At 43.4% G+C, this 24620-nt stretch overlaps 1 protein-coding gene across 1 annotated transcript in view; it reads right to left on the reverse strand.

Moving 5' to 3' along the window:
- Positions 1–24620, reverse strand: part of PCNX2 (pecanex 2) — a 236970-nt gene that overhangs the window by 150852 nt on the left and 61498 nt on the right. The window contains exons 9-12 of the mRNA XM_029593868.1: positions 13226–13361; positions 9075–9220; positions 2614–2767; positions 2487–2519 (exon numbers count right to left, since the gene is read on the reverse strand). Of these exons, the coding sequence (XP_029449728.1) occupies positions 2487–2519; positions 2614–2767; positions 9075–9220; positions 13226–13361 (469 nt within the window). The remainder of the gene's footprint in view (positions 1–2486; positions 2520–2613; positions 2768–9074; positions 9221–13225; positions 13362–24620) is intronic.

Raw genomic sequence — 24620 nt, forward strand, 5'->3', positions numbered from 1 at the left:
GAGATTTCAAAAGGGGCACGCACCCACACCATAGCCAGTTTACCAGTTTGTCCACCAGTTCGCCCAGTTAACCACTAGGTCCTCCAACCCCCCCCCCCCCCTTGGTTTGATAGCCTATATTCCACCCCCCAGTTACTTCAGATCCTTTAAACTCCTCAGAAATGGCTCAATCCTCTTATTTTATAACTTACATGACATCCATAGCAGAAGTAAAGTTACGTGGCAGGGGATCTCAGTGCGTAAGTTTTTACATGCACATCTCTTGGCCAGGCCACGCCCGGACCATGCCTACATCCTGCTCCTTTTTGGAAACTTTTGAAATGTGCACGCAGAAGAATTTATGCACGTATCTGGGCGCTGTTTAAAATACAGTTAGCATGTGTGAGCCCGGCTTTTTCGAGCATCCTTTAATGGATGTGCTTGCCGGGCATTTCAAATTCATCTTAAAGTGATTCTCTTGGGCATTATTTATATCATTGAACCTCTGTGAAGGACAGCTTTCCTTTGAATGTGGATTGACTGTTCCTTGGACGTTGTAAAGAAGAATCCTTTGTTCTTTGATAAATTGTTTTTTTTATTGCTGTACTGATTATTTGATATATGTGTAGGGTTTGTTGTTATTTTCTTTGATTTCTTTGCTTTTGTGAATAAAAAAGTTATTTTGTTTAATTTTTTTGGATTGTTATATAATATAGTATAAGTGTGGAATTTTGATGTTTAATAATATAAATATTGGTTTATAGATCACCAGTTTTTGATGGTTAAAGTTTTGTGATAACCTTATATTAGCCAATTTTGTGTATCTGGTGTAGATTTAAAGTTATTCATGTCAATGTACTTAGATAACGTTAGACCTGCTCTGGACCATCTCCAGACTTAACTGGATAACCTTATCTGGAGAGCACTAAATATTAGTTTTACCCGGCTCCTGCTGGAATGTGCTTACATCACTCTTTTTTAGCTGGGTATTACGTTATCCATCTAAATGGCATTTGAATATGGACCTCATTGTTACTATGTAACATTTGTAAATCTCCTTGATTGTTTTCCAAAAGGCGAGGAATAAATATTGGAAATAAGCAGACTATTGCAATCACAAGGAAACTTCCTTTTCTTTATGGGGGCAATTTTCATACTACCCACATAGCTGCAAAGTCCGCAGGCACTTTTTACCTGCGGACTTTGAACCAGTTTTCAAAGAGTAAGTACGCACTTTACATTTACGCTGGAAATTGTCCACAGAAAAAGTACCCACAAAGATTTCCACCTGCTTCTTCTGTGAATTTTTCTCCAACCAAAAATAAATGCTTAGGAGGTAATTTTCAAAAGGATTTATACACAAAAAAGGGGTAGATTTTATAAATGTATGCGTGCGTGTACTTTTGTTCGTGCACCAGGCGTGAACAAACGTATGCTGGATTTTATAAGATACGCGCGTAGCCGCGCGTATCTTATAAAATCCGGGGTTGGCACGCGCAAGGGGATGCATATTTGTGCAACCTGCGCGCGCTGAGCCCGGCGCGCGCTGCCTGTTCCCTCCGAGGCCGCTCCGAAATCGGAGCGGCCTTGGAGGGAAATTTCCTTCCACCTCCCCTCACCTTCCCCTCCCTTCCCCTACCTAACCGACCAGCCCCCTGGCCCTATCTAAACCCCCCCTACCTTTGTTGGCAGATTTACGCCTGCCAAAAGCAGGCGTAAATCTGCGCGCACCAGCGGGCTGCTGGCACGCCATCACCCAACCCGGGGGCTGATCCGGAGGCCTCGACCACGCCCCTCGGCTGGTGTCACACCCCCAACACGCCTCCTGCCCCGCCCCGAAATTTGTGCCGCCCACCTGACATGCCCCCGACACGCCCCCTTTGCAAAGCCCGAGACTTACGCACGTCCCGGGCCTTGTGCGCGCTGCCGAGCCTATGCAAAATAGGCTCGGCACGCGCAGGGGGTGTTTGGGGTAGGTTTTCGGGGGGTACGCATGTTTCTTACGAGGGTACCCCTTTGAAAATCTACCCCAAAGCTGGGTTTTACACATAAACTTTACACACACAAATGGGCTTTTGAAAATTGCTACTTTTACGCATGTAACTCCTTTGAAAATTCATTCGATAGGGCTGAATTTTCAAAATGTTTTATGCATGTAAATAAACTTTGTGTGTAAATGGGCTTTTGAAAATTGCTATGATATGTTACTTTTACCTGCGTAATGCCTTTGAAAATTACTTCCATAGTTTTGAAAATGCAAAACTGCACAGAGTTTTCTACCCTGACTTAACACCAGCACAGGAACACCTTGGCTACTATGTGGGTAAAAGTACATGGGCTGTGGAGTAATTCATATACTTTTACCTAACTTATGGGCAGGCAATTTCCAGGCAACCCTTTGAAAATCCCTCAGAAAATTGCCCTCTGCAGTTCAAGAGCTGTTGCTTTTCTCTACTAAAATGAAAAAAATATAGACAAATATAGTGTTTCATGAGAATGAGACTTACATGTACCGGTGATGCAGGGTCAGGCTGAACACTCTACAAGACAATGGAAAAGGCAGTGTCACTAGGATCATTTGCTTTTACACACAAAAATATATGATTTCCCATGGGAGAAATTCTAGTTTCTTGCCTTCAGAAGGGAATACTGGCAACTGGCCATGACGAAACAGAACTGGAAGAGCCACATGTCCTTAAAAAAGCCTTGATTCAGTACTGAAAATCCAAGGAGAGAAACCAGAACCACTAACGACACAGCCATCACATTCTCTTTCACATCTTTCGTTCTGCAGGAATAAAGCACAAAGAATGCCAGTGAAGAGTAGGACAATGACAGCATGCGCCATGAGGACAGCAAAGACATGAAAACCATCAAGTTGCACCTGCCCATATGACGAGAGGCCCAGGTTACAAATGGGAATAACATGATTCCCAACACCACCTCACAAATTTAATATATTCCATGAAACAAATTGAATTTCTATGGATTCTTATTTCTGGCACTGATTTTTTAAAAGACTTGTTTCAGGAAGAGCTGAAATAACATTCTGTGATATTAGGATATGGAATTAATTAGGGTGGGCGCTTGACTCCATTTTTTTTCAGGACGGGTTGATGCAACCTGGTTTCTGCCTGCTACCAACATAGACTTCTAGTTCTGCTTTTCCCAGGGAGGTCAATAGGGAGCTGCAAGGAATAGGGGGTAGAGAGGAAGCATAATGGGCCATCCTAAAAAAAGATGATGGTGCATCTATTTTTACTGGAGTGGTTTACAGGCCTCCGACTCAAATGGAAGAAATAGACAGAGAGCTGATTGAAGATAACCAAAAGGTGGGAAGGAAGGGAAGTGTGTTGATTGTTGAAGATTTTAGTCAGCTGGATGTAGACTGGAGGATCCTTTTTGCGGAATCTAAAAGAAGTAGAGGGATAGTGGATGCCCTGCGAGGGGCTCTGTTCAAACAAATGGTAACAGAACCCATGAGAGAGGGAGTTATTCTCGACTTAGTGCTCACAAATGGGGATAGCATCTAAAATGTCTGTGTGGGGGCCCACCTTAGCACCAGTGATCATCAAACGGTATGGTTTGATATTGCAAATAGGATACGGAAAAGTCACACGAAGACCCGAGTTTTGAACTTCAAAAATACGGACTTTGCTGAAATGGGAAAATTCCTGGAGATGGAACTTGAAAACTGGGAGAAAATGGGAGAGGTGGAACAACTGTGTGCCAAACTAAAAGAACAGAAGCAACTAATCTTTATGTTAGAAAAGTAAACAAAAGCAAGGGAAATAAGAAAGGAGGTGGCTGAGAAAATAAAAATAAAAAAGAACAGCATTTGAGAAATATAAAGGATCCCAAAAAGAGGAACACAGGGAAGAATATCTGGTGAAACTGAGAGAGATGAAGAAAGTAATCAGGAAAGCAAAAAAGTCTGGCGGAAGAAAGGTTGCCATTGAGGTAAAGAGAGGTGACATCAGAGAAAGGAGAAAGGTCCGAAGTGGTATAGTGAAACTGAAAGGTGAAAAGCATCAATGTGTGGAAAGAGACGAAGAAAAGGCAGAAATATTAAACAAATACTTCAGTTCGGTGTTCACTATAGAATACCTTGGAGAAGGACGGTCGCTGGTTAACAAGGCTGTGGATGGGGGCGGATTTGATGAAACCCCGTTTACAGAAGAGAATGTATGGGAAGAGCTAGGAAAACTGAAAATGGACAAAGCCATGGGGCCTGATGAGATTCATCCTAGGATACTGAGGGAGCTCAGAGATGTGGTGGTGGGTCCGCTGAGTGAACTGTTCAATAGATCCCTGGAAACAGGAGTGGTGCAAAGTGATTGGAGAAGAGCAGTGGTGGTCCTGCTTCACAAGAGTGGGAGCAGAAAGGAGGCGAGAAATTGCAGGCTGGTTAGCCTCACCTTCGGACTGATACAGTAAAGATACTGATACAGTAAAGTCCGCGGGAGAGTGGGCGCCCGCTCTCCCGGCGCGCGCACAGGCCACTCTCCTGTGTGCGTGATTCACTATGCAAATTAGGCCCGGTGGTAAAAACAGGCAAAAGGAGGTGCTAGGGACACTAGCACATCCCCAGCCCCTCCTTTTGGACCCGAGTGGCGGCTGTCAGCGGGTTTGACAGCCTACGCTCAATTTTGCTGGCGTCGGTTCTTGAGCCCTCTGACAGCCACGGGTTTGGAAACCGGTCACCGGCAAAATTGAGCGTCCGGTTTTCAACCCGCGAGCCGCAGGCCGACTTCAAAATTTATTTTTTTTTTAACCTAATATCGCCATGCACAGAAAAGCAGTTTCTACTGCTTTTCTGTGCACTTTCCCGGTGCCTGAAGAAATTAGCGCCTACCTTTGGATAGGCGCTAATTTCTGAAAGCAAAATGTGCGGCTTGGCTGCACATTTTGTTTTCTGAATCGCGCGGGAATACCTAATAGCGCCCGCAACATGCATTTGCATGTTGCGGGCGCTATTAGGTTCGGCGGGTTGGACGCGCATTTTCGGCCCCTTACTGAATAAGGGTAACGCTAGCGCATCGAAAATGCACGTCCAATAGAGGGTTAACAGTGCGCTCCATCGGAGCGCACTGTACTGTATCGGCCCGCTTAGTAGCAAGAAAATTAATGGAGACATTTGCTGAAAGAAAGGATAGAGAACTACCTACAATCTGGTTGGTTGCTCGATCCAAGACAGCACAGATTCACCAGGGGAACGTCCTATCAGACGAATCTAATTGATTTCTTTGATTGGGTGACTAGAGAATTGGATCAGGGAAGAGTGCTCAATGTGATTTACTTGGATTTTAGTAAAGCTTTTGATACAGTCCCGCATAGAAGACTCATGAATAAAATGAGAAGCTTGGGAGTGAGCGCCAAGATAGTGGTATGGATTATGAACAGGTTGACGAATTCTGAACATTAACATAATTTACACCAAAGTGAAGATTAAAGTTCCCCCCAACAGCAATAAACTCAAATCAAATAATTATTTCATGTAGTTCTTCCGAGTGAAAATTCAATGCAGGCAGATGATACATTCTTAAAATACCCGCGTGTATAGCCAAATTCAATTTTAAAAGCAAACCCTCATAGCCCATTAACCCGAAAAAAGGAAGGTGAAAAATAGCCAGAGAATCCTTAAAAATACACCCCAAACCCCCATTCCACTTCTCCAGCCTGAAGAATACAGGAGTAAATTGGGGGCCACATGTGAGAAATAGCAACCCCTTCAATGTCAGACAACTACGTCTTAGAAATAAACATCAGATCTAGCTGTACAGCTTGCACAAGATCAAACAAAAACAAAATGTACTTCTTGCCAACCAATCTAGCATTCAGTAGACAACATTTAAAACACACATCTACACCAATCTCATCCTTAAAATTTTTTCCCACATATATTTATTATTTATTTATTTATTTATAGATTTTTTTATACCGGAGTACGTAAGTAACATCACCTCGGTTTACATTCAAACAGTAATTCAGCATTGCACTTTACAATATAACTTAGTAACTGAACGAATACAATACCATGTATAACTTTGTATTAATAGAATATAAACAATAAATGAGAAACTGTGGAAATTAGGAAGAGTAGTATAAGATTTAGTTCATTAATAGTAGGCTTTTTTAAATAACCAGGTTTTGAGGTTTTGTTTAAATTTTTTGTGACAAAGTTCCTGGCGTAATTCAGAGGGCATGGTGTTCCATATTGTTGATCCGGCAATAATGAAAGATCGTTCTTTTGTACTAGAGAGTTTAGTCAGATTGGGTGCTGGAATCTTTAGTTTGGCTAAATTCTGGAATCTCGTTGGGCGGGAAGAAGTTTTGAATTGTAGTTGATCTGTGAACCAGAGCATATCTCTATTTTGAATGGCTTTATGTATCAGCGTCATAGATTTATAAATTATCCTAGAAGCCACGGGTAGCCAGTGCAAAGACTGAAGTGCTGGGGTGATGTACCTAATTACACCATCTAGATTGCTGAGCCCCTTTCCCAGAACAAAGATTAACTAGCTGACCATATCACACCATTCCCATAACTACCAGGATCCTCCCACCCACCAAAATTTCTCCCTCAGTACACAAAGGGCCTGATTTTCAAAAGTATTTACAGCTTAACTCTGGGTTTTACATCTGTTAATGCACTGCATCCATGTAAGTGGGCTTTTGAAAATTGTACAATATATGCCAATGAATTGTCCATAGGTTTTACCTATGTTAAGTGCACTTAATGCAACTAAATGCCTTCTGAAAATTGCTACAATAGTATATTACATTTACATGTGCTTCTCCTTTGAAGACTCACCTAATAATCACAGCACCCTGTCAAAAATCACAATACCCAACAGAATAAACTCAAAAAGTCAAACTACCAGACCCACCGATTTTTACCAAAGACCCAAAGTCATCCAAAGTAGTGTCTAACTGCTTCTGAAAATGCAAAAGTATGTGCACAGATGCAAACCCCTCCACAGTTCTGACCCCGGGAACGATTCTGCTCAGCCCAGAGAAAATTATGTGTGAACATGACAAATGTGCATATGTTTGACAAACATACTGAGCGGGTAATTGTGAAAGGCTATTTCTGCATGTCTACCCGCAGAAGTCCCTTTGCAAATTACCCTCTGTGAGCATTGGAAGGAACAAAGGGCTATACACACAGATGTGCAAAAAGTCATGATCTCAACAAAGCAATTGGCCGCTCAAGGTCAAGAAAGTTACAGAGAGTTAAACTGCCCTCGACTGCTGCTAGCTTGCTTTCCGCTGGATGGCACCATAGACTAAATAACTGTGAGATGAATCAATGTAGTGATGTCACCAGATATGGGTTTAACTAACATGCTAGCTTGTTACCATGTATAGAAACTTATAACAATGAAGAGATAATACATAAATTTGTGATTCGTCACACTTTATAATGTATAACACAGAAGAGCAGCACCAATATTTTGCTTGCTATGTTTTTCTGTATTTCTACCTCTGCCATCTTGTAAATATGTGCTGTAACTAACAAGTTCCTAACAATAAAAAGAACACACTAATTATTTTATGATGAATATTTCCTTTTGATATGTGAGGAAGAGAAGGGGCCTGGCAGATAGAATCACAGATTCAGGGACTTAAGCTCTTTACATGATCCTAGCCAATATCACATGTTAATGTGGTGTTTATGCACATTAAATGCCAAGTTTGGTAATTAATACACATTGCTTCATCATTGTAGTTTAGTAATTAATCCCCTTAGATGAACTGAATTAAGCCCTCTTAAAAGAAGTGTTTACTATATTTATAATCTTTTTCACTGAGAAAGGCAGCAATTCACAACACGGTACATAATTATTCCTGTTACGCACCACACGTATGCACATTTTTAAGACACTGCTTTTGGCCAACCTTTTATTGCCGAGAGTGGGAGCTTGAAGGTTTTTTCTCTACATGGGGCAATATTATCTTCTTCTTCCTAGTAATAATACCTCTTCTTATCACCTAAGCATGCTATTAGTCTTTTTCACCATTTTGTCACGCTGACTGGCTACATTCAGATAATTAGAGGCGAGGCCTCCCTTGCCAAATAATATGTGATCCCAGATGCATGATTTTGTACTTTTTTTTTAAATTAAAGCCCAATTTCCAAACCATTCTTCCGGTTTTTTAAAGACTTTCTTCATTTTATCTAGTCAGCTGGCATTGCTTTACTTTAAAATGTGAATACGTTTGGTGGCAGCAGTCACATAAGAACTTCTGCAGGAAATATGAAACTGTCTGGAGTTTCAGAATCCCATATGTAAGGGGTTTTACTTTCTTAGTGACAGTCCCCTCTTCCTATGCAGCCACCTAGCAAGAACGGTGCATGAGAAACATTGAAAATGACTATTAAAAGTTTAACTCCTAAGCTGCTGGCTTACACTCCACTAGGGGGGGGCCTCCAGTGAAAATCATGCATGTCCGCAAACTAAAACCTTTCTACACATTCTGCTTACTACTCAACCGGAGTGACTTTAACTCAAAGCCTATTAATTGTTTTCTGTTGTGTGTGCTATGTCTATCTGTCGTGAGTAGATTGCAATCTGCAAGGAGTAAAGACTGACCATTATGTGCCTCTGTACGGCGCTGCATACAGATGATATGCACTATAATAATACTCTAAACATGTCTCCTTTATAGCTGGTATGAATTGCTTTTAGTGCTACGTGCTGGTACTACATCCATTTCTGGGAGATATTTGGCCCTATTCACTTTTGATACAGAAGTATTTTTTTGAGGAATGGGAAATGAAAAAAAAACAACCAGTGAGGATCATACTAGCGGGACAATTTTTATACTTTTATTCTTTGAATACTGAAGTTTCTGATCCAGTTTAGGCGGGGGATGAGGGCTAGGAGTCACAAATTGACATATGAAGATAGGGAAGCCGGCCAGGCTGTACGGAACGTTTCTTTCTTCTTTAGGGAAATGGGGCAAAGACATGAAGATAGAAAACATCTCTTTCTTTCTTGCAGCCACAAGTGACTGTCACTGGGCAAAGCAAGGCAGTTCCTTGTCCATAATGCAGACCAGTCAGTCACACCAGTTCTGAAAAAGCGTACCTGTCCAGCAGTGCCAACAGAGTTAGCCGATCGTACCAGATTTCTATCCACTTGCCAGGGAAAATCACAAATTTGTAGAACTGTCGTCTGCTGAACCTGAGCTGTGATGAAGTGCAGGAAGATTCTTCATGTGCCTGACTCAGAGGCTTGGGAAGCAAAACAGGAAAAAGAAAAAAGTCTTAGTTGGCACGCAGCAACTATTATTAGTTCTGACAAAGAACACCTTTCAGAGCGACAGAGCTAGCAAAGAAGCTTCAACAATTGAGGGTAATTTTCAGAATCATTTCCACAGATAAAGCAGCGCTTTATCCGTGGAAAGAGGCCATTTGAAAAATGCACATCCTATACGTGTAAAAATGCATACAAAGGGCCTCTATGCATGTTCTTTGACTCACAGTCTGAAGAGGCGTTCTTGTGTGCAGGGTTGGGCTGGGGTTTAGAACTGCCTGCATATTCTGGCTTTTTCTATAAGTATGTACATAAGCATTCTCAGAGAAACTGCTCGCACAAATTAGCAAATGTAAAAGTGTGCTGCCAGGTTTTCTGGGATAAGTTGCAAAGGAAAAGTACACGCATATTTTCCCTTTGAAAATGAGTGTAATGAACTGCGAGTCACAGCACCCTCAGACTGTGCACCAAAGCGGACAGTTATAAAATTATCTCCAACGTGGGCATGCTGCAAAAAAAGATCCGGCTGGTTGTTTGCATTATTGTAATTACGTCATCAGTGTCACAAAGATCATAACAATTCAACCCAAATGTTTCCAACACGTTTGTCAGTGAAACCAGTCTAGTGTCAATGTTCAGTACCTAGAGTTGGACACTGTGCTCATGTTGACACATTGGGTCTGCAACATTCAATTCCATTTCCATATGCTTAGCAGATTTTAAGCGCCGGCTGCATGTTGGCAAACTGACGCTTAATGTTAACAAATCCTAAGTGATCATTTTAGGTCGCTTCCCTCTTGAGGAATCTCCCTTAGCTTTAGTTTTTGAGGGTTGCAGAATAACTCTCTTAACACAAGTATGGAATTTGGGCATTATCTTCCAAATTCTAATCTATCCATGTGTGCCTTGGTTAGGGCTGTTTTCTATAAACTGCACATGCTTCGTATATTAAAGGCACTGCTGAGTCTCTGTGACTTTCGCACGGTGCTCCAAGCTCTCATTCTCATTGGCTTAGACTATTGTAATTCCGTCTTTACTAGTCAGTGTAATTTCTGTTTCCAGCATTAGCGATCACATCACTTCTATTCTCTGTTCCCTCCATTGGTTATCTATTCAATGGAGAACTAAATATAAAATGGCTATGCTAATTCATGAATTCTTAAGCAATAATTCATCCCTCTGGATCAGCACTATGTTGCATATTTATATCACTCATCACGAATATTAAGATCCACTCAACATGGTCTGTTAACAGTGCCCTCTCTATAGTCTATTCATCTTGTGGAGATGCATAACAGAGCTTTTTCTGGAATACATTTCCTGAACGGTTGTGTACTTTGACTTGAACTCAGTCCTTCAAAAAAAGATGCAGAAGGCTTTCTTATTCGAGCAGGCCTGCAGTTTAAATACTCAATAGGGCAAGTATGAGGATAACATTCAAACCTATTAACATTACTGGATTTGTGAGCGTAAATGGATGTGCAGAGGTTTATCCTATTATTTTATATACCGTGCATGTATGTGTCAGCCTGCATGAATAGTTGCAATGCACTGGAAGCTTTTATAAAAATATGCGCATATCTTTCACGCGTGAAACAAAATATACCAGTGTGCATGAAACCATGATTTGTGACCTTTTGTTTCAAACCAGAGAAGGTAATTCCTGAGTTTCAGTGCTCCCTTCCCCACACCTTTCCCCTGCACCCCGCAGCCTCCCTTCCACCCCTCCACCCCCCCCCTTTCACCCTTTAGTAAACTTTCTCCGAAAGTACCTTACCATAATGTTTCCTTGTTCCCTCCACCCCTTCCTCCTCTCCCCCGTCGCTCCCTCCCTCCTCCCTCTGCATATAATTGTACATTAGTGCACATGCCTCCTATATACTGTAAATAAGTTCATATACCAAGTTTATAAGTGCACACAAACGCCCACCTTAACACTGTTTATGCATATTTTATGTCGTTCAACAAAGTTATATCCCTGCTCTTTGACTCTCTATCCTGAACTTTCATATGTTATCCAGTTCGTATATTATCCAACTATTTCCCAGTTAGCCCTCCATCCTCGTTCATTGTAATTTCCTTTCTCAGTTACTTGTGAACCGACATGATGTGTCCTACGAATGCCGGTATATAAAAAGCGTTAAATAAATAAATAAATAAATCATTAGCCTAAGTAGCTACAAAGACCTTGTGACTAATTTTCAAAGGGAAACCATGTGTTCTAAGTCAGCTGCTAGGTCCCCCCGGGGAGGGGCGGAGAGACGCCTGCCGCAGCAGGCAATCCACAGGAAGGAAACAGCCTACAGGATCCATGGGTACAGCTACAAAGCACCCACAGACTCTGCATCTGCTTTTACTGTGGGTAAATATTTGCTGGAAAAGAACATGCAAATGTTTCCCATCCCTCCCCCCTCTGCCCCTCCACCTCCCCTTCCAGGAAGGCCCCCCTCTCAGTGCAGATAAAAGCCTGCGCACACTTTTACCTGGACTGGGGGTGGGGGGAACAATTTTCAGATAGGCCAGCTTACAAGGTAAATGGCTTTGGCAATTCCCCCCAGCCTGTGTCACCAAACAAAAAATGTACACACTTCATGTGAGGGGCCTGCTTGTGGCTTAAACAACACACAGATTGAAAACAACAATTAGGAACCTACATTACAAATAAACCAACATTTCAACATGAACTAACAGCTCGTACATTTTCCGCTGTATCTTTCATTCGTGCATATGGTAAGGCTCACTGGAAAATCAGAGCCTTTGGAATCTCCTCAAACTTATTACAGAAGAGTATTTATTTATGTATTTATTTATTGATTGTTTTTATATACCGACATTTGATCTGAGATATCACATCGGTTTACATTCAGGTACTGTAGGTATTTCCCTATCCCCAGAGGGCTTACAATCTAAGTTTTGTACCTGAGGCAATGGAGGGTAAAGTGATTTGCCCAAGGTCACAAGGAGCGACAGCGGGTCACAAGAGTATTTTATTTACTGTCTATATTTCTGGTTGCCGCATCTTGAAAAAGATATAGCTAAGCCAGAGAAAAAATAGACAAGGGTGACTAAAATTATAAAGGGGATGGAACAGCTCCCCTATGAGGAAAGGCTAAAGAGGTTGGGGATATTCTGCTTGGAGAAGAGATGGCTGAAGGGGGAGAAGATAGAGGTCTCTAAAATCATGAGTAGAACAGGTAAATACAAATCAGTTGTTTACTCTTTCAAATTATACAAAGACTAGGGGACACTACATGAAGATATTAAGACATTTTCACTCAATGCACAGTTAAGCTCTGGAATTTATTGTCGGAGGATGTGGTAAAGGCAGTTAATGTAGCTGAGTTTAAAAAAGGTTTGGACAAGTTCTTCAAGGAAAAGTCCACAAACTATTAATAACCAGGTAGACTTGGAGAAAGCTACTGCTTATCACTGGGTGTTAGCTCATGGACTCTATCTTCTGTTTGGGATTCTGCCAGGCACATATGACTTGGATTAGCCACCATTAGAAACAGGATACTGGGGTTGATGACCCCTTGATCAGACCCAGTATGGCAGATCTTATGTTTTATAATGTTACAACTCACCTTGTTGCACACATTGGATCTCATTTAATTGAGTTCAGTCCATCTGAGTGTTTCATTTTATAAAACAAACCCACTCCCCAGGTTGTGCAAAAAGACAACATCAACTCACATCTGTAATAAGGCAGTTTTCTTAACCTAACAACAAGGGTATTGCTTGTCTAACCATTTATCATGCATCCTTGCTGCCTTATATAGCAATGCAGATAACTGGAATTGAAGAAAAGCTTTGATTGTTCTTCAGATCTGTTATTTAAAATCTACCTATTACTGAATAAAATGCTGATATAGTCCCATATGAAACATCAATTTGATTGTTCACCAAAATAAAGCTGGCTCTAGAACAGATATATGTGTGCACAGATTAAGTAAAACATTAGAAAGTAGGATGTTTTAATGTACCTGTGGTGTTTCTGACTGGTTACTCCGGGCAACCATGAGTACAAGTTGTTGCTGGTGAACATTAGATGCAGAGTCACAAGATGATGGTTCTTGACTCTCTAAGGTGGTTGCATATGAAGAGCTGAACTGCATGTCTCTGTGCACAGAAAAAATAATGAGATGTACATATTACAAGTCACATTGGTAACTATTGTTCAGCATCATATTAGTCCAAACTATCATTGTAAATAATAACATTGTTGAGTAGTTGGAATGTGACATCTATGTACATACAATAACCTAACAAAAAATGGAAGATGTCAACTGGATTGCAATAGTGAATACTATAACATCTGTATGTGGGAGTCAGAACAGCAGGCTGTTAAGTATATCAGTCAGGTAGGCTATACATTCTGCAGAAAACAAACTACACTTGAATCTCTATGGATAGAAATTCCATGTGTGATACAGAAGAGTATAACAGTTAGCCATCTCTTCTCTAAGCAGAACATCCCTAACCTCTTTAGCCTTTCCTCATTGGGGAGCCCTTCCATCCCCTTTATAATTTTTGTCACCCTTCTCTATTTTTTCTCTGGCTTAGCTATATCTTTTTCAAGATGCAACAACCAGAAATAAACACAGTAAATAAAATACTCTTCTGTAATAAGGGAAGTTTTGCCTCACAAATCTGCTTCAGTTTTATGAAGGAGTTAATAAACATGTGAATGAAGGTGAACCGGTAGATGTAGTGTATTTGGATTTTCAGAAGGAGTTTGACAAACATAGAAACATAGAAATGACGGTTGAAGAAGACCAAACGGCCCATCCAGTCTGCCCAGCAAGCTTCCACACTTTTTTTTTTCTCTCTCATACTTATCTGTTACTCTTGGTCTTTAGTAACCTTTTGGTTCTATTTCCCTTCCACCCCCGCTATTAATGTAACCTTTTGGTTCTATTTCCCTTCCACTCCCGCCATTAATGTAATCTTTTGGTTCTATTTCCCTTCCACCCCCGCCATTAATGTAGAGAGCAGTGCTGGAACTGCTTCTAAGTGAAGTATTAATGTAACCTTTTGGTTCTATTTCCCTTCCACCCCTGCCATTAATGTAACCTTTTGGTTCTATTTCCCTTCCACCCCCGCCATTAATGTAGAGATCAGTGCTTGACTGCTTCTAAGTGAAGTATCTAGCTTAATTGGTTAGGGGTAGTAACCGCTGCAATAAGCAAGCTACTCCCACGCTTAATTGTTTACCCAGCCTGTGCAATTCAGTCCTTGTGTTATGGCCTCAAAGGCCTTGCATACTGTTACGGAGGCCTCGGGCCTTGCATACTGTTATGGGATGGGTTTAGTGTGCCCTTGGGCCTCAGCCCGACCCCAGGCGCACCCAGGGCTGACCCAAGGGTTGACGGTGAACTCCAGCATGGCTGGCGGGCTACCCTCCACCAGGCCTGCAGGCTCCCAAGGCCAACAACAAGGAGTTGTTGGGATATGAATGGTCCTCCGACCATTCAGAGCCCTTTCGGACCTGCTGCGAGGAACAGCATGGAGCAGCAGGCCTGGCCTGAGGTTGAGGGCAGTCGGAGACCTTGACACGAAGACAGACATAGGTGGATGCAACGGCATCACAGACGAGACACTTGGGCTGAAGCAACGGCATCACAGAAGACGAAGACACTTGGGTTGATGCAACGGCAACCCAGAGGACAAAGACACTTGGGTTGCTGCAACGGCATCTCAGAGGACGAAGACACTTGGGCTGAAGCACAATTGCACAGTCTCTCAGGGCGCCCTACTCAGCCCACCCGCAGGACTGAGTCACGGACCACCCTGTCCCACTGCGCGTCCTACACAGCCCGAAGGCTGGTCACGGATCACGAGGAAAGCGGGACGCTTTCCTCGTGGTCCGCGCAGGGAAGATCTAGGCGAGGAGGAACTCCGATGTTGGGACCAATGACATCCGAAGCTCTGATGGCTGGCAGGAACAGAAGCTCCAGAGCACAGGGACGGAACCCCCCTGTTGGCCACTCCAAGGCACAGCAGGTCAGAAGGCTAGAAGCACATACAAAGACGCAGGAAAGAACATCCGGGAAGGCAGGAACATCAGGACGAAGAAGATCATGACAGGACATCTGGACGAGGAAGATCATGACGAGACATCTAGGCTTGGAAGATCAGGACCGGAACATCAGGATATCTGGGCGGGACATCTGGACAGGGACCTCAGGCACGACATCAAGACAGAAGACATGGAACGAAGACTGGATGAGACATCTGGACAGGAACCTCAGGCAATGAAGACAAGACTTGACATGGCAAGACAACAGGAACTCCATGGAGAAGACAAGAAGACCTGATGGATCTCTGGCAGGCAGGAGCCTCCAGAAGGATGTCACTCTGATGCAAGGTGAAGACAGACTGACGGAGCAGCCCTCTTATAGGGCTGAAACAGGAAGTCCACTCCCTAGGTGGGGCCAGCACACTTCCTGTGCCTGGCCCTTTAAATCAGGCAGAGAGGCGCACGCTGGCACCTAAGGAGAAGCAGGAAGCTGTGCAGGACCACGGACAGTGGCCTGCACCAACGTAGCACAGAGAGAAGCAGGAAACGGGCAGGCAGGCTTCGGGGCAGCCTCCAGGCTGTCCACGAGGACCCCCTTGATGGCGTCACGGCTCCCTGCTGAGAAGGCTGACACGGGGCGGCTCCAGGCCGCAAAAGAAAACAGGAAAGACCGTGGCTCTGGCCGCGGCGAAGACATGGAGCAGGGGCGGCCTCCGGGCTGCAAAGAAGAAATCAAGTCCGCGGCTCCAGCTGCATGGGAGGCCCGACGGCGGCATCCTGTTGCGTCGGGTGAGGCAAGGCGTGGGTGAGTGAGTCTGCTCGTGGGAGGGGGCCCGCAGGCAGTGGGTCATAACACCTTATTGGTTGTTATATGAATATAAATCCACTTTTCTTCATTTCCCCCTGCCATTGAAGCAGAGAGCTTCTCTGGATATGCATTGAAAGTGAAGTATGAGGCTTAATTGATTTGGGTAGTAACCGCGGTAGCAAGCAAGCTACACCCATGCTTATTTGTTTACCCAGACTGTGGAATTCAGTCCTTGTTGGTGGTTGTCGGAATATTAAAAAAAAAAAAATCAACTTTTCTTCATTCCCCATGCCGTTGAAGCAGAGAGCAACACTGGATATGCATTGAAATTGAAGCATCAGGCTTGTTTGGTTTGGGGTAGTAACCACCGTAACAAGCAAGCTAGTCCCCTGAATTTTTTGTGAATGCAAATCCTTTTTTTCTTGCCGTTGAAGCATAGAGCACTGTCAGAGTCACATTTACCGTGTGTTTGTCTATTGAATAAGGGTATTATCTCCAGGTAGTAGCAGTCTTTCCCGCAAGCCTCCCTCTCTTCCTTCACATCCTCTCGACTTTATGGATCCACAGTGTTTATCCCACACCCCTTTGAAGTCCTTCACAGTTTTAGTCTTCACCACTTCTTCCAGAAGGGCGTTCCAAGCATCCACCACCCTCTCCGTGAAGAAATACTTCCTGACATTGGTTCTGAGTCTTCCTTCTTGGACCTTCAAATCGTGACCCCTGGTTCTGCTGATTTTTTTCCAACGGAAAAGGTTTGCCATTGTCTTTGGATCATTAAAACCTTTCAAGTATCTGAAAGTCTGTATAATATCACCTCTGCTCCTCCTTTCCTCCAGGGTGTACATATTTAGATTCTTGAATCTTTCCTCTTAAGTCATTCGATGAAGACCATTCACCTTTTTGGTCGCCCTTTTCTGGACCGCCTCCATCCTATCTCTGTCCCTTCGGAGATACGGTCTCCAGAACTGAGCACAGTACTCCAGGTGAGGCCTCACCAAGGCCCTGTACAAGGGGATAATCACTTCCCTTTTTTTACTCGATATTCCTCTCTCTATGCAGCCCAGCATTCTTCTGGCTTTAGCTATCGCCTTGTCACATTGTTTCCCTGACTTCAGATCATTTGACACTATCACCCCAAGGTTTCTCTCCTGCTCCGTGCACATCAGCCCTTCACCCCCCATCGAATACAGTTCTTTTGGATTTCCGCACCCCATATGCATGACTCTGCACTTCTTGGCATTGAATCTCAGCTGCCATATATTTGACCACTCTTCCAGCTTCTTTAAATCCCATCTCATTCTCTCCACTCCTTCCGGCATGTCCACTCTGTTGCAGATTTTAGTGTCATCCGCAAAAAGACAAACCTTACCTTCTATCTCTTCTACTATGTCGATCACATAGATATTGAACAGGACAGGTCCCAACACCGATCCTTGTGGTACTCCGCTTAACACCGCTCTCTCTTCAGAGTAAGTTCCATTTACCATTACACATTGTCTTTTGTCTCTCATAAATTCCACCACACATTGTCTTCTGTCCCTCATGAGTTCATTTACCATCACACATTGTCTTCTATCCCTCATGAGAGGCTTCTAAGAAAACTAAAAAGTCATGGGATAGGAGGCGATGTCCTTTTGTGGATTACAAACTGGTTAAATGACAGGAAACAGAGAGTAGGATTAAATGGTCAATTTTCTCAGTGGAAAAGGGTAAACAGTGAATTGCCTCAGGGATCTGTATTTGGACTGGTGCTTTTCAATATATTTATATAGGATCTGAAAAGGAATACTATGAGTGAGGTTATCAGATTTGCAGATGAGACAAAATTATTCAGAGTAGTTAAATCACAAGCGGATTGTGATGCATTGCAGGAGGACCTTGAGAGACTGAAAGATTGGACATCCAAATGGCAGATGAAATTTAATGTGGACAAGTGCACATAGGTGTTGCATATAGGGAAAAATAACTCATGCTATAGTTACATGATATTAGGTATTAAGAACTACCACCCAGGAAAAAGATCTAGGCGTCATAGTGGATAATACTTTGAAATCCTCGGCTCAGTGTGCTGCAGCAGTCAAAAAAGCAAACAGAATGTTAAAAATTATTAAGAAGGGAATGGTTAACAAAACGGAAAATGTCATAATGCCTCTGTATCGCTCCATGGTGAGACCGCACCTTGAATACTGTCTACAATTCTGGTCGTCGCATCTCAAAAAAGACATAGTTGCAATGGAGAAGGTACAGAGAAGGTTGACCAAAAGGAATGGAACAGCTCCCCTATGAGGAAAGGCTGAAGAGGTTAGGGCTGTTCGGCTTGGAGAAGAGATGGCTGAGGGGGGATATGATGGACATCTTTAAAATAAGGAGAGGTTTTGAATGAGTAGATGTGAATTGGTTATTTACACTTTTGGATAATAGAAGGACTAGGTGGCGCTCCATGAAGTTAGCAAGTAGCACATTTAAGGCTAATTGGAGAAAATTGTCACTTTACACACCATTAAGCTCTGGAATTTGTTCCCAGAGGATGTGGTTAGTGCAGTTAGTGTAGCTGGGTTCAAAAAAGGTTTGTATAAGTTCTTGAAGGAGAAGTTGACTTAGGGAATGGCCTCTGCTATTATTGGCATCAGTGGCATGGGATCTTCTTAGTGTTTGGGTAATTGCCAGGTTCTTGTGGCCTGGTTTGGCCTCTGTTGGAAACAGGATGCTGGGCTTGATGGACCCTTGGTCTGACCCAGCATGGCAATTTCTTATGTTCTTATGGTTTACCACCATCCACCCTGACCAGGATAATGAAAGACTGTGAAACAGACTAACAGTCAGATGTAACTTCGATTTTATGGACAGATGAACTTTAATTATTACCAGTCAGTAAACTTTATTTTAAAGCCCAGAGCCCAGTCCTGTCTGATGTGTCCCAGCATCTCACCCCTTGGGATGCAGCTATATTCTACACACACGGAAAGCAAAACACCTTGGTCTGGGCCATAAGCGAGAGCTCCCCCCCCCCCCCCCATAAAAAGAATCCATCATGGGATAGTCAAGCATGGGAGTTAACTGCTAGCTGGAGCAGCCCCGAAGAAAAACAAATATGTTTGTGTGCCCTTGGGACCTAAGCCCCCCCAGTAAGGGTTACACTTATAAAGGAAGGCTAACAAGGTGGAGCTTTTCATCTTGGAGAAGAGAAGACTGAGAGAGGAGATAATAAAATTAATAAAATCATGAGCAGGGTGGAACAAGTTAATAGGGAACAGATATTTACCTTTTCAAATGACACTGGAGCTAGTAGATGCCATGAAACTAACTCATAACAGATTTTAAAGAAATGTAAGTATTTTTTAAATCAAAGCACAATTGAACTGTGGAATTTGTTGCTGGGGGATGTTGTTAAGGTAAATGGTACAGCTAGATTTAAAAAAGATTTGAACAAGTTCCTGGAGGACAGATGCATTAACAAGTCATAGCCAGACAGACCTGGGGACTGTCACCCCTTACTTCTGGGAATGAGCAACAGGGAAAAGATCTCTCTGTCAGGATATTCTGGGTATTTCTAAGTGACCTGAATTGGCCACTGTTGGAGACAGGATGCTCGGCTGAGTAGATCATTGGTCTGATCCAGTATGGCACTTCTTATGTTCTTGTACAGTGTAGTATCTTCCCAGGAACAAAAGATAAATAAAGCAGAATGGAAAAGGGGATCGTCATACATTTCTTTTAACTGCTGAATTCTCTAAAGAAAATAAGTCGGAAACAAAATATTCTGTTTACTTGTCAGAAATAATTTGAGTTCAAAGCAAACATCATTGGTTAGGGGAAGGAAACTGATTAGCCCTGAAAGCTTGCACCCCTAAACGTTTGTTAGCCTTCTAAATGTATTGGGCCCAGTTTTATAACGGCCCATATGAACTTTGAACACGCAGACTTCAGCCTTAATTTCCAATACAGACTTGCGCACTTTGAAAATGAGCAGGAACGCGCGTACCTTGGTGTGCCAAAGGCCCACATTTATGCCTGCTAGGGAACAGATGTAGGTGCCCGTGAGGACGTTTACGTGCATCTTTTCCATAACTGAAAGTATACAGGGAAATGAGTTCCCCGCCCCTAACTTCGTTCCTGGGGACACCTCTTTGCAATATGCATAAAAGTCTGCGTGAAAACACTTTTGCCCATAATTTCACCTGTACAACCCCTGGGGTAACTATCAAACAGCCCACTTATGTGCATAAAACCGTGTTATAAAGGTGTATATGCTTTGGAAATTTATCACCATTGTTCTGGTTCTCTTTTAACTAATGCATTGATTGGACTATTTCTACAGTGGGCAATTTTCACACTCATTGTGAGAGTGAGGGCTCGCTGCTTCCCTTTGAAAATCTAGCAGTGGGCTGGAGCTAGAGTTTGGAGACCATTCAAAGGTATGGCCTTCTCCACAGTCAACCTTCTCAGTAGCATGCAGTTTCAACTGGATAATAGTGGATCCTTCCTTCCTTCCCTCCATCCCTCTATCCTGGTCGCAGACTCTTGTGGATTCTGAAATTGTGTGTACCAGGAGCAGCTGGTCAGCAGCAGTGGTGGCAACAACCACAAAGCATTTTCAAAATTCATGGGCCACCAACTTTGAGGCTGAGTGCCACAACATGTGAGCCCTTGGACTCGGATGAGATTGATGCTGCCCAACTGGTGACCCAGCAGGGCCCTCACCGACAAGAGGCAGACTCGTTCAGACAGGGCCAGGTGTGGGCTTCATCCATACCAGCCTCTTCCCCCACAGGTTGGGTACTGAGGCTGGCAGGCAAGGGTCCCATAGAGAGCAAACAGGCATAGTCAGAGCAGGTGAAGATTAGGCAACATCAGAATCCAAGCCGAGGTCAGAACCAAGAGTCAGTGGGAGTAGCAAAGACAGGAGCGATGAGAATCAGAACAGACTACCCACACACAGACTGGAGCAAGGCTAGCAACAGGACAAGGACAAGGTAAGGCGAGAAGCAGAGCAAGGTACGGGGCAAGCAGGACAAGGAGTTGGACTGGAGACAAAGCAGGAAGATGAGGAGCAAGACAGGAAGCAAAATATGAAGTAGCAACATGCACTGCAGGCTAGGCAGGGAAACCTGTTGCTGAGGCATCAATGGAGTGCTGGGTTGGTCTTAAAATAGGGGAAACCGTGGACATTATAAGGAGGCACCGGGAACTCGGTTCCTGCTGCAGGGCCTTGAAATGTCAGCGTGCCGCATGTGTGTGTGGCTAAGAGAATCCAAGGAAGGAGCGGCATGGTGGCATCCTGAGGCCTGCCGCCAGGGACAGATTTAAGATTTTGCTGCTTCTAGGCACTTTTAGTGTTTTCACTCCCCCTTCTTCTGTAAGGATCTGTTACAGGGTAGCAGAGGGTTGTTCTCTGCTGAATAAACTTCAGAAGAGCTGGAAGGTGGCAATTCTTAGCCAGTTTGCTGCTCCTACTTGTTTGCCACCCTAGGCACAAACATAATGGGTGCCTATTGACTAATCCAAGGATGACTGCCTCATCAACAGCATTCTGTGGCTGGTGGGCACCTGGTGAGTGAGGCCGGTCATTGGATTGACCTGCAACCAGCCAAATGTTACACTGTGCTTGCCCGCAAATTTTGAAAATTGTCTCTGCAATGCTGACTGGCAGAAGCACAGTTGCAGTGACCCGCGAGAAGCATAAAACAAAATAGAGAGGCCAGCTAAAGCTAAGCTGCTTACTTGTACCGTCTCTGCTGGGCAGTGGCAGCGTCCAGCTTCTTCTGCACGTAGCCAGCCTGGTGGAGAGCATGGGGGCTCCAGCTTCAGGCACAATGCATTGCACCCATCGCTTTAATGTGAGCTGAGCGGCGAGGTTTAACAGGGGCGCGGTCATGACTGGGCAGATCCTAAAGAGAACCTCGCACGGCACCTGGAGATTTTGGCTCCATTTCTGGTGTCCTATTAATTGCAATAAAATCCCAGAGTCTCTGGTGGAAATGCAGAGGGTTGCCAGCTATGTCCTTGCCGCCCACTCTCGTGTTTTCAAACCCCTTTAATTACTCAGCTTCTGCTCCTGATTACTGCCAAAAGGGATTCCCAGCACCACCCTTCTTGCCAGAGACCCTGCTCTAGTACACGCACAAACAGGTCCCCTGCCAGCACCATTAAGATTACAGTTTCTCTTTGGGGCTGTTCGTGTCTGTTGCATTTCACAAACCTCTTGTGCTTAATCAGTCACAGAGGTAACAGCAGTCTGCAGTAATAGGAAGACCAACATCTGGTAATGAGGGACGAAAACAATGTCTGTATTAAGTTCTTTTGTGTATGTTTCAAAATGTTTGATCATTTTAATTTTAACTGTTTTCTATAAAACTGGCAGCAGCCACTGAAACAATAAATGAGAATTTTTTGTTGTTGTTGTTTCTGGCAAGGAGTTTGCTGCCACCATGTGGCAGCTCTGCTCTCTGTCATCTCCTTGGGAGCTGATCATCAGATAAAGAAACATAGAAATGATGGCAGAAAAGAATCAAATGGTCCATCCAGTCTGCCCAGCAAGCTTATGGTAGCATCAGCCGCGCCTTACAGTTCTCCTCTATAATGATAGCATCAGGGAGTGGCATCTGCCATGGCGTACCACCCTTCTTGCCAGAGTCCCTGCCCCAGTACACGCAGAAACATGCTGCTGCTGCCAGCACCATTAAGATTACAATTTCCCCAAACCATTAAAGTCATGGCCCTTGTTGGTTACTGTCTGAGTCTAATTCCCTGTTGTCTCTTACCTCTTACCATTGAAGCAGAGAGCAATGTTGAAGTTACATCACAAGTATCAGGCTTATTGATTAAGAGTAGTAACAGTCTCATCATCAAGTTACCCCCATGCTTATTTGTTTTCCCGGACTGTAAAATTCAGTATCCTTGTTGGTTGCTGTCTGAATCTAATTCTCCTGTTACTCTTTTCCCCCTGCCATTAAAATAGAGAGCAATAATGAGTTGCATCAACAGTATGAAGGTTTATTGGTAAAGGGTAGTAACTGCCACACCAGCAAGTTACCCCCATGGACTCTTTTCTTCATTTCCATCCTCTAGGGATCCACAGTGTTTATCCCATGCCCCTTTGAAATCTTTCCCTGTTTTTGTTTTCACCACCTCCTACGGTGCATTCCATGAAGTTAGCAAGTAGAACATTTAAGACTAATCGGGGAAAATTCTTTTTCACTCAACACACAATAAAGCTCTGGAATATTTTGCCAGAGGATGTGGTTAGTGCAGTTAGTTTAGCTGGGTTCAAAAAAGGTTTGGATAAGTTCTTGGAGGAAAAGTCCATTTAATGCTATTAATCAAGTTTACTCACTGCTATTAATTGCATCCGTAGCATGGGATCTTCTTAGTGTTTGGGTAATTGCCAGGTTCTTGTGGCCTGGTTTGGCCTCTGTTGGAAACACGATACTGGGCTTGATGGACCCTTGGTCTGACCCAGCATGGCAATTTCTTATGTTCTTATGTTCTCCTCTGGAAGGGCATTCCAGGCATCCACCACCCTCTCTGTGAAGAAATATTTCCTGACGATGGTTCTCAGTCGTCCCCCCTGGAGTTTCGTTTCATGACCCCTAGTTCTACTCATTTCTTTCCAATGGAGAAGGTTTGTCAAATGTGCATCATTAAAATCTTTCAGGAATTTGAGGATCTGTATCATATCTTCCCTGCACCGCCTCTCCTCCAGGGTATACATATTTAGGTCTTAATTCTCTTCATAAATCATTTGATGGAGATCTCCCACCATTTTTGTCACCCTTCTCTTGTCGGCCTCCATCATGTCTCTGTTCCTTTTGAGATACGGTCTCCCGAACTGAACACAATACTCCAGGTGAGGGTTCACCAAGGACCTAGTCAAGAGGATTATCACCTCCTTTTTCTTACTGGTTATTCCTCTCTCTAAGCAGCCCAGCATTCTTCTGGCTTTAGCTATCGCCTTTTCACATTGCTTCGCTGCGTTCAGATCACTAGATACTATCACTCCATGGTCCCTCTCTTGCTCCATGCACAACAGCCCTTCACCCCTCATCACATACAGCTCTTTTGGATTACCACACCCCAAATGCATGACTCTCTCCTTCTTGGCATGAATCCCAGCTGCCATATCTTTGATCACAGTTCAAGCTTCCTTAAATAATGTCTCATTTTCTCTACTCCTTCTGGTGTGTCCATTCTGTTGTAAATCTTAGTATCATCCGCAAAAAGACAAACTTTACCTTCTATCCCTTCTGCAATGTCACTCACAAAGAAGTTGAAGAGGACAGTCCCAACACCGATCTTTGCGGCACTCCACTTAACACCGTTCTCTCTTCAGAGTAGATTCCATTTACCATCACACGCTGTCTTCTATCCGTCAACCTGTTTGAAATCCATGCCACCACCTTGGCGCTTACCCACAAGTTTCTCATTTTATTCACAAGCCTCCTATTTGGGACTGTATCAAAAGCTTTGCTGAAATCTAAGTAGATCATATCTAAATGTAAACCGATGTGATATGTAAAATCGAACACCGGTATATAAAAGTAAGTAAATAAAT

This window comes from Rhinatrema bivittatum, chromosome 3 (genome assembly GCF_901001135.1).
Source record: "Rhinatrema bivittatum chromosome 3, aRhiBiv1.1, whole genome shotgun sequence".
NCBI lineage: Eukaryota > Metazoa > Chordata > Amphibia > Gymnophiona > Rhinatrematidae > Rhinatrema > Rhinatrema bivittatum.